General features: G+C 44.0%; 2 protein-coding genes across 2 annotated transcripts; both read right to left on the bottom strand.

The window, feature by feature from the left end:
* Positions 1–1,003: 1,003 nt before the first annotated feature.
* LOC147625375 (uncharacterized) lies at positions 1,004–3,395 on the bottom strand. The gene is made up of 5 exons (XM_086818713.1): positions 3,131–3,395; positions 2,439–2,993; positions 2,116–2,340; positions 1,848–1,909; positions 1,004–1,728 (listed from the first exon to the last, which is right to left on the bottom strand). The coding sequence occupies exons 1-5, from the start codon at positions 3,363–3,365 to the stop codon at positions 1,378–1,380; spliced, it is 1,428 nt and encodes a 475-aa protein (XP_086674839.1). The 5' UTR covers positions 3,366–3,395; the 3' UTR covers positions 1,004–1,377.
* Positions 3,396–4,369: 974 nt separating this feature from the next.
* On the bottom strand, positions 4,370–12,242 carry LOC147625374 (uncharacterized). The gene is made up of 8 exons (XM_086817971.1): positions 12,233–12,242; positions 12,033–12,191; positions 9,439–9,563; positions 9,185–9,332; positions 8,390–8,542; positions 5,288–5,575; positions 4,941–5,132; positions 4,370–4,700 (listed from the first exon to the last, which is right to left on the bottom strand). Exons 1-8 carry the CDS (start codon positions 12,240–12,242, stop codon positions 4,468–4,470), a joined length of 1,308 nt encoding a protein of 435 aa, XP_086674097.1. The 3' UTR covers positions 4,370–4,467.
* Between the last annotated feature and the right edge of the window lie 1,968 nt (positions 12,243–14,210).

Here is a 14,210-nt window from a genome sequence, read left to right as displayed (position 1 = left end):
TAGAGGAATTCAAAGTACCTCTCACCAAACAAAGGCCCAAGCGTGCAAAGAAACTGATCGAGAAAGGCATATGAAATGAAGGTGGTCGGATCTACGGGACTAAAGAAAAGCAAACTGGAAGGGATCAACCGACATAGTTGTGACGCATTCCAGCTCGAAGACAGAGGCATTCTTTGTGCTAAGCCTCTCTAACTACTTTAATAACTGGACATGCAGATCAAGCAAACCTCTAGTAAAGCTCAAGCCTTGTGAACTGATCCTTGACAGCCACACCATTCCATGGATTGAAAAGGTTACCATGAAGTGACGCAGCACCCACGACGCCCCAAGGGCATGGTATCGAATGGCCAAGTCTGTTTGGACATCTATTAAGATATTGTCCCTCAATTTCTTACTCTCGAGGACCATCTTCCCAAAATTCCCCATACGAGATAGGATGAGAAATTGGATAAACGTTTCCCCCTAATGCCCCTTACGCAGAACTAAGGAGACAGCATACCACTTGTTTTGGGATACCCCCCTTCACCCAACGGCTCTGAAAAGAGGTGATTGTGTGGCTACACAAAGTTGACACCCAAGACTGGCTGTCTTACTTACAACCATTTGCTCTCTTGCTAGGATACCAAATTGCTCTCTTTTGCTAGGAAACCAAATACCCTTACAAATTGGGTAGGTTAGGGTAGCAACCGTTAAGCACTTGGTATCAGAGCACGAGATGCTGTGGAGCGACGAGGTCACAACAAGAGGTATTACATGGAAATTCAACCTCCACAGCTTTCAGTTCTTTTATGGCATTTGATGCCTTCACTTTAAGTACTATATATCTGCATAATTGTCATTGCAAAGGTTTACACCAGCACAAAATAACCTTTTTCTTTTCAATTCCTTTAAGCACGCCATCCAAATCTTCTTGAGAACAATACAATAATTAGCAATTATTGTTACAACCTCCTCTGAGTGGTTTTTAGTCGGGGAAAGTAATCCAACAAGAAAGATGCATGACTTGTTCCTAAATCCCAATATTAATTTAACATCAAAACACATCACCTTGTTTTTAAGCATGAATCCATAAACCTTCAAACTCTAAAGCTAAAGGTACTTAACTTAGTATGAGCACAAGTTGTCATGCATCCTTGATGGTGGAAAACTTAAGAGGACGATTTGTCTACAGGATGGTTAGTCCTGGGGTGAGAAAGGGTGTCGGTTCACAACATCATCACTGCCCCTTCTAGAATTGTCAACACTGGCCGCAGTGTCCCTTCATTAAAAAGGGCAAGAATGGTGCCACCAGCACTAAATACAAGGAAGAAGCTCTATCATCTTTGAGATTAACAGTACCTTGAACCTGCTTTCCGTTTGAAAAGAAGACCCTGCATTTCATATGCCCCATCTTTCAAGTAGTTCCGCGACGTGTTCACCTGTTAAATAACCTATCACAGCTGCCAAAACCCCTCCTGAAAGGTATGCAACCGGCGTCCAGATATAGCTCTTTTTCGACAGTTTGGCTTTCCCCAACGAAAGGAGAGTCACAGTTACTATTGTCACTCCACAGCACAATATGAATTTATCATCCCTGTCGTCTGTTTCTCTGTAAGAAAACGCATAGATCAGTGGTGACAGCACACCAAAGACAAGATATGATATAAGGGCTACTGTTCCATGCAGGAGCAGGCTTACGCCGACTACATCTCTGTAGTGACGTTCATGGTGATGGTAGAGATTCAATACCTGCAACATACAGCACAGATTTCAGTCTTAACAAATCCATCAGCCCACATTTTACAAAGGTTTTATAGGACATTATAAATCCTTCAAATTTTAGTAGCATCGGGGATGACAGCACTCACAGTGTGGTAGAATCCGATGAGTCCAGAGAACAAAGTTGCTAAGCCCATGTATACAACCGTCCCTGTGCAAACAAAGAAAGCAAGTCAATGTACGTGAATATTTAGCACCCCTACTTTAATTCAAGTACATCAGAAGCTACTAACGGGTTTTCATTGATGCCTCCTACACAGACAGGTGATATTTTTCATTGATGCCCACCCAAATCCCAACATCTTTCTAAGACCATGCACGGCATGCAAGATGACAGGATTAGTCATAGGTGCATACGAGTGATAGCATTGCCTCCGGCTGCAGAAGAAGTGACTCCTAAACTGGCAATAGATATGTCCAGTCCACCATAAACAATGCTCTTCAAAATGTCCCACCCATCTGCTTCCGTAATCTTCTTGCCAGGCAAAACTAGGGCGGTCTCGGGAACTGTCCCAACTTCTACGTCTGCTGGATCACCAGCGGGAAATACTTTTTGAGGCATCAGAGGCTCTGAAAGATCACCTGCAAGAAAGCGAAGATGTAGATTTACATCGATTATCGAACTGATCGAAAACAAAAACATGATCAGGTGAAAGGGATCAAAAAGATAAATTAAGCACCTGCATCTACAGGCGGTTGAAAGCTTGGAAAAAACTGCATGCCCCTTGGATGCTTCTGAGGTCTGCTTTTCTCATATTTATAGAACGGTTTTTTTGGAATGATCTGCCCAGTCTCTGGTTGAGATTCTTCTTGTGATACCATATCCTCTTCAATTTCTGTTGTTTTTCGGAATTTTTCTGCTGCATCAGAATCTTGCACATGAGAAGGTTTAGTAGAAGGTAAGCCTTGATCTGCCAAACCTGGTATAGCAAATCCAGTAGAAGGAAGAGATACCAATGTTGTTTTGGGTCCTGCTTTCATTCCTAATACTTCATCCACTTTTATTGATGCATTTAACGTCACTGTCTGATCTAGTGTCATAGATCCTATGGTCTGAGAGGTTTGCTGAGGAGCCATTGACTTGATGTTCTTGGGAGGCCTTTCGCCTGGATAACCCTTTTCCGATGGTGTCACTGCGAACAAATCGATTTTGCCTGTAATGTGGGCTTTTATCGTTGTCTCTTGCTCGATGTAGTTTTTTTCCTGTTTTCTTCCAGGTTGGTCCTGTTTAACTTCTGCAGAACAAAGAACCATTTGAGAGCTTGCCAACCACAGTTGGATTGAGGAGAAAAAAAAAATGCCAAAAAAGTGTATAGACATCCAAAAAAATCCAATACAGTGACCCAAATACGAGATGATGAATCTAAAGGACCTGCTAAGAGAGTTTGACCCCAAGGATAGTTGGGAAGTATTGTTGGGCCCAGCCCACTAGTACAGTCCACATCCTCAGGTCGGACAGCATCTCCATCCTCTGCTTTGTCCTCATGCTTTTGTAGTGAAGATGTTGGTTTCTTACTTTCTTTATTTTTTCTGCTTCCTTCAAAAGAAGTGTGCCAGGCACCACCATTTTCCTCTGCAAAAAGCACAGTTAAAAGGTTCAATCTCATTTAGAGAAATGCTTAAAGATTTTGTGTAACCTTAATCCTCAAGGATTCTGTCACCAAACACACATCAGGAGACCGATAGGGAGAAGTGTATCCTTTCCCATTGTCCCTAATGCTATGAGATAAAGGGTCTTTTGACCGCCTCTTTAGAGTGCAGATCCACGAATTGTGCCAAGACTTAAAAGAACAAGACCAGAAATGTGTACCAGTGGCTATTACACAGATGGAACCACACCATGCGGCTTGGCAGTTTTTAACATGGGTCAGCTAGAGGTTGAGGAGCTAGTCATCTGAGCCACCGTGACTCTATGTTAGCAAGAGTATGCACAATTAAGGGCGACTCTAAAAGGCAATATACAGCACCATTGCAGAAGTCAACTCTCCGCTATACATTCTTTGGCTGCTTCATAAATGAACTGGTTTATACCACATACTCACCAGAGGAGCTGTAATGCCATCTAGAAGCCTCATAGAAGTTTCTCCGGGGTAGCTAGTTTTGTTAGACCAAGTCGTTTACATCTAGTAGAGATCTAGTAGAGCCAAATCACAAATGCGAGTGGTTTTACATCACTGGCTCAGATTGAAAGAAAGTGTTTTAACACCCATTTTCAGCAGATCAATACCAACGCAAACCAATCCTCCTCCTGCACCACCACTCACCTGATGCACATTCATGAATCATTCGAAAGATAGACCTGATACAGAGTGCGCCATATGAGAGAGGTGGCAGAGGATATATGGAGATTGCCGCGGCTTCCTTTATATCCGTCTATGCAGGTGGATAATCTGGGTGATACTGATTGTTGCTAAGCTTCAACCACACATCTGATGCCACTTTTTCAAGGTACGAAGATAGTAGAAGCCAAATTAACTGAACACTAGGACACCGTTATCAAGCACGGCAGTTGGCACTGCATGCAAGTCTATACAGAGACCACTTCTTATGTAGGCATGTGCCACACAGTAATATGCTTTCGTCTCTCAGAACGAACACGCATCAGCAAGATGAGAACATGAAGTCCAGTCAGCTTTTACTTCCAACCACCATAGCAAAGAGCTACCGTATAATTACTTTGAAAACACATATCCAACGAACAGAAGGTTTTCACGTATGTGAGATGGTGCATCCACCACCTTCAGCTTTTGAAAATGATCCCCAAGGGTAGTCAGGTAACAAGGCCGGAACAAGCCCACAAGTACAATGCCGGTCGTCGGTCCAATGCTGTGATGTTTCTGTTTGCAAGACTCCCTGCATGACTGAATCTTCGACCTGGATAGCACTAGTATCCACATCCTCAGGACCATGTTCCAGCTCAGAAGCAGATTGTTGATCCACCTCTACAGTCAATCAAGCCCAGGGTCATTAGATGCATTAAACAACTGGTAGTGTGGGAGATTTTATGATGCACAAGCAGCAGTTTAGACCCATAAATCTTTGAAACGGCTCTACATCACACCCAGTGTTATCTATGTTTACTTGCATGTAAAATCCAATCATGACAACCACGATATCTCTGTTCTACGCTATCTGTTTTCCTTAAAAGCTTAAGCAATGTGTAGAGATGATGCATTGAAGACCTTCAAGTTTTGGAGCAGAACGCCAAGGGTAGAAAGGGGACAAGGCAGGGGCAAGCCCACAAGTACAGTGTCTTTCTTCAGATAGCTTTTCTTCGGACTTTTTGCTTTGTGGCATATCCTGTGTGGCATCATTTTGCATCTGCTCAACATCATGGGAAAGAGCCCCAGTTTCTACAGTCAAAAGAACCCCTTCTGCATCCAAAGTATTACCCAAGATTACTATACATATAAACAAGTGCATTGCATCACAAAGTATGATCTCGCTATGGAATGAAGTATCAAATCTTGACTTGAAAATACTTCAAGAGCTCCCACTTGACTGGAGCGAGAGATCGTGCAGTTACAACCTTCGGCTTTGGTACAGAAGCCCCAGGGATAAGGAGGAAGCAAGGCAGGAGCAAGCCCACAAGTACAAGTTCTCTCCTCAGTCAACGGTTGAGAGTTTTCTTCAGAGAGTTTAGCTTGTGACACATCCTCTTGCACCTGCTCTACATCCTGAGAAACTGCCCCGGTATGAACCACCTTTATGCCAGTTTGTGTCTCGTTAGTAGATTGATTGACAACTTCTGAAACTGCCCCAGTATCGACAACCTCTATGCCAGTTTCTGTCTGGCTTGAAGATTGATAGACAGCTCCTGCGTTCAAAAGTAGCCCAAGATTACCATACATAAAAAAACATGATGTTGATCCTACAGCTAAGTAGTTGAATTTGACTTTGAAGATAAGCCTTGATACACTGCACTCGAATGGAGCAAACTCATGACTATTATAACAGCTACTTGAGTTAATGGCATCATGTGTCACACTCGTGTACCAAAAACACATAAAAGCTCCATTCTGTTGGTGGCACTATATGCCAACTCATGAACAAAACACACAACATCAATAACGCGATTGGAAACCCCATTTCACAAAAACACTCAGATTCAAAGCTAATAAAAGAATTCTGGCCAAGCAAGTCAAGCTTTCACCAGAGTAGACAAGATTGATTAAAAAATCGAAAGAAAACATGTACTGCACAAATGATCCAAGGCTGTGTTGAGATCTATCACAGCAAAGCAGCATGTAAAAAAGCCACCCAGTCCATTCTTTTTTATTGAAAATAGTAGAGCCTAAACATGTGCTGCCCAGTTTGCCCTAGCTCAAATCCAATGGAAATCACTAGTGACACTTGACCCTGGCACCAATGGACCACCTCACGCCTTGTCCAGCACCACCCACAACACTGCCAATCAGCACTTCAAGATTTACATTCTAATCAGGGGCTGGGATTATGTATTGGAGAAATGTATAGACCGGATCGGTATATGCATTACCATTTCAGTAATTATTTTGTACTCTATGGTCTAAGGTTTGCAATTTAGATATAATGGACATGATTATCGTTGGCATTTCATTTTATTGTCAAGGGTTCCTTCCCCTTTTCCCTTGGTTTGTTGCTGGGGGTAGCTTGTCTTGGTTGGTGAGATGCTTCTCTTCGCATGGGTAATCATCCACTTTGAGGATTTATCATGAGAAATGTGTTTCATCCACTTTGAGGATTTAGGGTCTCGGCGAAATGTTTCATCTCCCAAGGAGAAACCAGAAGGTTTTGAGTTGGCATACCCATCCTATAATATCACACAACCCCATGGAAGTATCAAGTTCTGAAGATCGTAGGTACAGTTTAGAGTTAAAATAACGCTTGCCCATAGCTAAGCACTAGGTTAGCAAATGTGGCTTGCAATTCATGAACAGCAAGGCCTAAGCTCACACATAAAAGAGCTTCTGCATGTTTCAAAAATAATAATGAAGATATTTACAAGGATTTGAGTGAATACATTCAATATTGATTTATGTTGATCCATTGGGGCATGAAAGTCGAAATTTAGGCATGAGTCAGATGGTCAATGAAAGGAATGAGATGATGTGTGGCAGAAATTCGGATTCTAAAACTTTTCATTTTCTTTTAAGAAGTATTCTATCGGGTAAAACAGAACATAAAAAAAGGCACGACTCAGCCAAGGAACAAGCGAGACTCGTAGAAACATATATACTGCTGCCGAAGCAAGTCAAGCATGTGATGTTCCTAGGTAATCCCAGTGATGCAAGAGAGAGAGCACGCTCGCACACACATGCATATAAAAATATAGACACAGAGAGAACTTTATTAACATCTTACAAAATTACAAAAGACCACAAGGGTCTATAAGACTAGTAGGCCATTAGGCATGTAGCACAACTTGACAAAAGGAGAGTGGAAGCTACATAGCCCAACTGTGGGCACACACAGTACACTCAGTATTAGCAGAGCCGGGACCAGTTTTGGTCTGCAACCGGGTATCAGACAAGTATGGACAGGCAGCGGACAGGTCAGCCAGCAGGCCAACCAACTCTAGGAAGAGGCCCAACGGTCGATCTTTCTGCCTTCTTAATCAACAGTCAAGCACTTCACAAGAGCTCGTAAGTGTGCATCCAAGGCAGGAAACATCAGACTTGGGAAAGACTCTGCATTTCATCCACTTGGGCGCTGCATTGGTTACCTTTTGCTAAGGTTTACACTCCTAATTGAGAGCAATATTTTGTATTTTGGCACAGATTGATATAGAGATTATTAATAGATTGTTGAAATCAGTGTATCATTGCTTATTGGAATGCAAAGAAGCACAGAAGATCTGGGAGTTACGATACACACCACTTGGGAGATTATTGCTAGTATCACAGCATGGCATATGAGGAAGACCAGCCTTTTGAGGGTATTCATGTTCATGACACCCAATGTATATGCCCTTTATGATTTTATATTACTTAATAATACAAGTCTCTTTTCTTTTAAAAAAAGTTCTTGTGTGTTTAAAGTCTTATGTTGTCATTATTTTTCTGCAATTTTTTCTTTTCCACCAATTTGCTTCTGTTGATTGCTTGATAAGGGGTCAGCCCCATAGAATCAAAAGAAAACTGGTTTGGAAAAGGAACTCTTTTGTACCCTTGGGTTATTTTCAAATTTAAGCACTGCACTTATGGCCACTGATGAGAACATGAGAACAGATGGCAGCTTTGGCCATTATGCTGGCGGCACAACTCGATAACTAGATACCGGCCCTCAATAATCAGGTGGTGGCCTCGCTCCAGCTCAAGGTGTTGTAATGTGAACACGCTCTAGTGTGTAACACCCACATGCATGCACGTTTCACTGCCGTAGGGCCCGATCAATCAAGCGTTCACCCTGGTGGCTGCTCCTACCTTTGGTTGGCGCCCCCCCTGAAGCCTTTGCTCTACAAACTCCGGCGAGTCCTGCAGCACCTTTTATGAGATAAATGAACTGAATTTTGGGTTTCGGTATTTATACCCCCTTCTAGTCCTGGTCGGCCTGTTCCTTTTTTTCTCCACGACTTGGTCTTATAGCAATTAAATGCTATTAAATTCAGCATTTCACACTGATGCCTTGGGCGGCCACCCTGCGCATGAACCTGGCTGCTGGGCAGCCTTGCCCAATCTGTATGGGCAGTCCCCATACTTGGCCGACTGGCTGCTGGGGAGCCCCTTGGCCTGGCCGCCTGGCTGGGCTGTCCTGTAGGCCCTATCGGCTGCCTGTGGCCATGCCCCTTGGGCTGGCCGACAGCCTGCCCAGCCCCAGAGCTAGGGCAAGTGGGCACAAAATGGGGCCCACTACATGAGCCTTAGGCTTGGCTCTAGGATAGCCCTATGGGTTGGCCCCTATTTTACATGCAAACCTACATGTCTACACACAAGTCTAGCATCCAGTATCATACCAGATACGCAGAACCACTGACATCATTCCAAAGGGAGACTCACAGCGTGGACTAGCAATGCTTCATATGCAGGACAATGCACACCTAAACCTCGGACGCATGGAGTGGAACCCTGAGACTAACTCGTCCCGGACTAGGCTCACATGGGACTAGTTTTTCACTTCAGGTCCAGCACCTTCGTGTTCAGATATGTCCACATGGCATCCAAGTGCGGGATGCACGTGACATCCCCTTTTGCTTAACTTAATGGAAGCTGCATAGCCTCCAAATAGTCTGTCAATAAAGCTAGATAGTCGTCGAAGAACTCTTTGTCAAGCCATACCGCTTCGTGGGTCCCTCGGTCCTAAAACTTTGTGAGGAACTATCTTTGTCTTCGGCCTGAGCCATCGGCCTGAGCCATGCTTGAAGCGGTGCAAAAGAAAAGATCTGTTTTGGAACCATTACTTCAACTTCATTAATGATATCTAGTTCTGCTTCGTCTTTCACTCAGACCTGCATATGGTTTTGACCAACTGACATGGAACACATCGTGTATAGTACAGCTCGGAGGTAGCTTCAACTTCATTGAAAGCTCATTAATCTTTCTGTGGAAAAAGGTCTGAAGCTCCTGAATAACAACTTTGGGCCCACCTGTTACAACCTTTGCTTCACGATTTGAAGATAAACCCAATCACCTTCCGAAAACTTCATATCCCTTCGGTCTTTGTTTGCCTATCGAGCTACGCTTTAGCGAACCTGTCTTTTACCGACTCCAAAATCTCCTGGTAAGACTCCGTCAATCTGTTCGCTTCAGGTACAGAAGATGAGGTTTTGGTCAATAGCAACTGGAATGGTCTTCCAAACGCTGCGTCATATGAAGTCTTGCCAATAGCTGAAGAAAAAGAGTCATTCAAAACAGCTTGAACTAAAGGAAAATATGATTCCCACTTACCTTGCTGATCGTGGACATAACACTTCAGCACATCAAAGACCAATTGATTGTAGATTTCTGTCTGGGGTAAAATGCACTGGAAAAAATCAATTTAGTACCAAAGTTATCAAACAATTCCCTCCAAAAATGACTGATAAACTTGGCATCTCGGTCTGACACTATGGTCCTAGGGATCCCGCCAATCGGGTACCAATGCCAAATGAACAAATGGGTAACATCTTCGGCGGTCACATTGGCCCTACTTGGAATAAGCATAACAAATTTGCTAAATCTATCAACTATAGTCAAGCGCTGAGTATTACGCTTACCCAGACTGGGACGCAAATTCATGACAAAATCCATCGAAATATCTTGGAAAGGTCTCTCAGGAATTGGTAAGGGCTGTAACAACCCTATCTTCTTCCCACGAGGAGCTTTCACCTTTTGACAAATATCACATTGTTACACATATGCAAACACGTCTTACCTCATCTTTGGCCAATAATATTGTCGTTCTAACTTCTCCAAAGTCGAATTCATGCCCTATGACCACCAGTAATGGCGTTATGAATGTCATGGAGGAGAGCTGCCCTAAACGACTTCATGACACACAGTCGGCCTTTGTAGAAAAGCCAACCATCGCGTATCAAAAAGTGACATGGTCCTGTAGCATCCAATGCATGTTCCCACTGTGTACCGAATTCCTCAGAATCTGCATACGTGTGCTTCATGTCGTCTAGTCCCGTACCAACAAGGTCGAGTCTAGTGGTCTAAATCAAAGTTATCTGTCCCTTCCAGCTCAAAGCATTGGAAACTAGATTAGCCTTTCCTGGAAGGTTCTCAATCATACCACCAAATTACTGGAATATTTGGCTCCAACGGTGATGTCGGTCACTCCACTGTGGACTTGGCATTGTCTAAATCCAACGTAATGCCTGATGGTCAATGCGGACCTCAAAGTCACGGCCATAAAGAAAATGTTTCCAATGTTTCAAGGCTTGAATAACTACAAGGAGTTCCCGATTGTAGACTGAGTAATTCTTTTCTGCGAGCAGTACCTTACGAGACATGTAAGCCACTGGATGGCCATTTTGTTGTAATACACCTCCAATTGCAATGTTACTCGCATCGGTGATCACTTGGAACGGCTCGTCCCACGAGGCAGGTGCTAGACAAGGTGCTGCTGACAAAGCCACCTTGAGGTTCTTGAATGCCTCCAATGCTCGTGGAGTCATTCAAATCCGTTGCCTTTTAGTCTTGACACCCTTTAGCAGATCGGTGAGATCCGTCCAGAGGTCAGAAAACTTGTCTATGTGGGTGGAGTATGCCTGGCATATATCCACAAAGGATCTGATGTCATAAAAGCAGTCTGTGGTACTTCCCAATTGACAATCTCGGCCACCTTGGCCGGATCAAGTCAAATGGCTTCTGCACTAATTATATATCCAAGATAATGAACCTCAAACAAATAAAATTTCGACTTTTTCTCATTGACATATAGCTCGTTGCTTTCCAGCAACTTCAAGACTTTCACCACATCAATGTCATGCTGCTCAATCATAGCTGAAAATACCAATATGTCATCCAGAAATATGAACACACACTTTCCAATCAATTCCAAGAACATCCGCATCATCATTGTGGCTGGGGCGTTCGTCAAGCCAAAAGGCATGCCCACAAATTCTTAGTGGGCCCAAAGGATGTTCCCCTCAACAATCCTCACCTGGTGGTACCCACTCTTTAAATCGAGTTTCGAGAACACCTTAGCCCCATTCAGCCTCTTGAGAATATAGTCTATTCAAGGTATCGAAAATCTACTTTTGATAGTCAGCTTATTGAGTGCACAATAATTGACACATAATCAAGAAGACTTTCTTGACAAATAGGATCGGTGCTTCAAATGGTGACACACTAGGACGGATGAAGCCAAATTGCAACAATTCTTGGAGTTGGCGGTCCAACTCCGATTCCATTGCCTTGGAAAGGCGATATGGAAATTTGCTCGGAGGTTCCGAGCTTGGGAGGAGGTTGATCTTGTGGTCATCCAGTCTGGATGGAGGCAACTGGAGAGGGAGATTGTCCTGAAGAAAAATCTTTTGGGAACTTTTCATGGAGACAAATACTTCTCAGAAGCACTGACCACCGTCTAGGCAGTCTGGATGTAAATCATCGCACAATGTGCGCCTTTCTTGATCACTCGTTTAGCCTGCAAGTGGCTTATAAGCAGAAAGTTCGGGATTCCTGGCTTACACTTAATGATCACTGGGGCGTTGGACACATTCCGGCTAATCTGGAAAGTGTGCTTGTCCCACTTGACATCAGGAAGGAACTTGTGAAACCATTGAATGCCCAAGATTATGTCTGCTCCTACAAGAGGAGCAACCATAAAATCACACACATACTCTATGTCCTGAATGACTAATTTAGCACCTAGAGCTTCAAACTTGACGCTCATCATCATGCCTGTGCTAAAACTCTCAACTTGCTTGTCCACCAAAGTCAAGACAAAACGGGCGCGCCGAGTGGCCTGTTCCGTGACCACATCCTCCGTGTTGCCGTTGTCAAACAAGATAACAACTCTCTGGCCACCTATGTAGCCAAAGGTCTTGAGCAATTCATTGCGCTCATACTCTTGGTCATGGGCGCCCTTCTACTTATCTTCAAACTCCCGGCAGCTAATGATTGACCCAACCGAAGCATTCGGATTCGAAGAACTAGGGACAGCCACCACTGGGGTCTGTGTGGAAGCTGGGTTCACCACTGAAGCCGTGGAGATTGGGTGGCAGTCTTTGGAGTGGTAGTCTTCTTAGGACACTACCGAGAAGTGTGTCCTTTTAAATGACAAAAGAAACACCTACCCTCCTTGTACTGCGCGATCTCCTCAGCACTCTTGCCTGCCTCTGCTTTCTAGTCTAGAGTTGGAGCCAGAGGCTCCCGTGCTCTGTCTTGGGGAAGACCCTGACTGGTTCTGGCCTTTTTCCCCTAAGGTGTTAGCCTTGGGAGTAGCCGGCTAGGAAGTCTTGGGCTTTTCGCCATTGTGCTTCATTTAAGTACTCTATGCAAGCAAGAGTGCGTCTTCGAAGGTGGCTGGCCTAAACATACGCACCTTCCTCTAGATTTGCGTGTCAAGGCCATAAAGGAATTGCCCTTTCTTGTCCGTATCAGATAAGCTCAATTGCAAACATAAGTTTGAAATTTTATTAGCAAACTGAAGGACTGGTTGCGTGTTCTGACGTGCTCCCCTAAACTCGTCTTCGAGTCACTCAAGGTAATGGGACAATAGAAATCGTTGCTTATAGTCACGGACAAACTCGTTCCAAACATAAGCTGCCATACCTAATCTGGTGTGGGCATGAGCCCACTGGGTCCACCAAGAAATGGCCTCACCTTCCAACAAGTACCAACTAGCTAAGATCACCCTGTCAGTATCACTTTTTTGAACTACGGCAAAGTAAGCTTCAAATTGATGCAACCATGAATAAAGAGTTGTGGGGTCGAGTTTACCATTATACTTACTGAAATTCATTTTCTCGGGAAAATGAATTGAGGAAGCAGTTGGTGTCAGTCTTGCGTCCAAATCATTTTCTCGGGAAAATGATTTGAGGAAGCGGTTGGTGTCAGTCTTGCGTCCAAATTCGCAAGGTATCGCTCATGTTCCACGTGTCGCATGGCATCGTCTTCACGTTGTCAAATCTCCATTGCGTGTATCTGCAACTCAAGCATCAAACTTGCCTACGGTCATGACCCTTCGAAAGGATGGCTGGCCTAAACATACGCACCTCCCACTGGATTTGCGTGTCAAGGCCATAAAGGAATTGCCCTTTCTTGTCCATATCAGATAAGCCCAATTGCAAACATAAATTTAAAATTTTATTGGAAAACTGAAGGACTGGTTGCGCGTTCTGACGCGCTCCCCTAAACTCGTCTTCGAGTCGCTTAAGTTAATGGGACGATAGAACCGCTGCTTAAGGTCGCGGACAAACTCGTCTCCCAAACATAAGTTGCCATGCCTAATCTGGTGTGGGCATGAGCCCACTGGGTCCACCAAGGAATGGCCTCACCGGCAGCGAGGTTCTGGCAGTTTGGCAGGTCAAGGGGGCACGTCTTGGAACATTACATGGTAGCGCAGCTGACTCGCCAGCCGGCACAGTTACGCCGGCAGGGTTGATTAGGAGTTCATCCCTTGTCAAGTTCTGGATGAAGACAAACGGAAGGGGAATATGTGAACGGAAAGCCCATCTCTAGGGACCGGCGTGATGGCAGGCCCTGATTGATGCCACGTGTGCGCATGTGCATGACACTTTTTTGCAACCGGACTGTCAGCCGAAACAAGAAAAAGCTAGCGCTCACGGGGAGTCATCCGTTGTGATCCGCCACGCTTCACATGGAATATTTATCCCTTTTAAAGGAAAGCTGAATTTTGAAAAGTTCTTCGAGTGAGTGACCTTCTTTAAAAAAAAGGAGGGTGGGTTCATTCAAAAATATGTAAATGTATCATGTGAGTTTAAGAGAGTATTTTTTAGCTTGCTTTTGGGGATTAATTTACAAAAATGAGGGGTTAGTTAAAGGTTTGTGTAGAAAAAGGGGTCATTTTAATACTCAAAATGC

The sequence above is a fragment of the Cibotium barometz genome, chromosome 24, assembly GCF_041138505.1.
Source record: "Cibotium barometz isolate CiBa-2024 chromosome 24, ASM4113850v1, whole genome shotgun sequence".
NCBI lineage: Eukaryota > Viridiplantae > Streptophyta > Polypodiopsida > Cyatheales > Cibotiaceae > Cibotium > Cibotium barometz.
Note: the sequence above shows the minus strand (reverse complement) of the source record. Positions and strands in the feature narration are given on the sequence as shown.

Bases quoted from the DNA above. Each gene is read 5' to 3' on its own strand.
- LOC147625375 (XM_086818713.1), bottom strand. From the start codon at position 3,365: ATGAGATTGAACCTTTTAACTGTGCTTTTTGCAGAGGAAAATGGTGGT. The intron at 2,341-2,438 runs GTGCTTAATTTA...GCTTTCTTGCAG, and splicing joins TCAACCGCCTGTAGATGCAG to GTGATCTTTCAGAGCCTCTG. The intron at 1,729-1,847 runs GTGAGTGCTGTC...TGTATGTTGCAG, and splicing joins TCATCGGATTCTACCACACT to GTATTGAATCTCTACCATCA.
- LOC147625374 (XM_086817971.1), bottom strand. The intron at 9,333-9,438 runs GTAAAAGACAGG...CGTGAAGCAAAG, and splicing joins ACCAGGAGATTTTGGAGTCG to GTTGTAACAGGTGGGCCCAA. The intron at 5,576-8,389 runs GTTCATGCGCAG...TTTTGAACGCAG, and splicing joins CAAGGCTGCCCAGCAGCCAG to GAGCTGTCTATCAATCTTCA.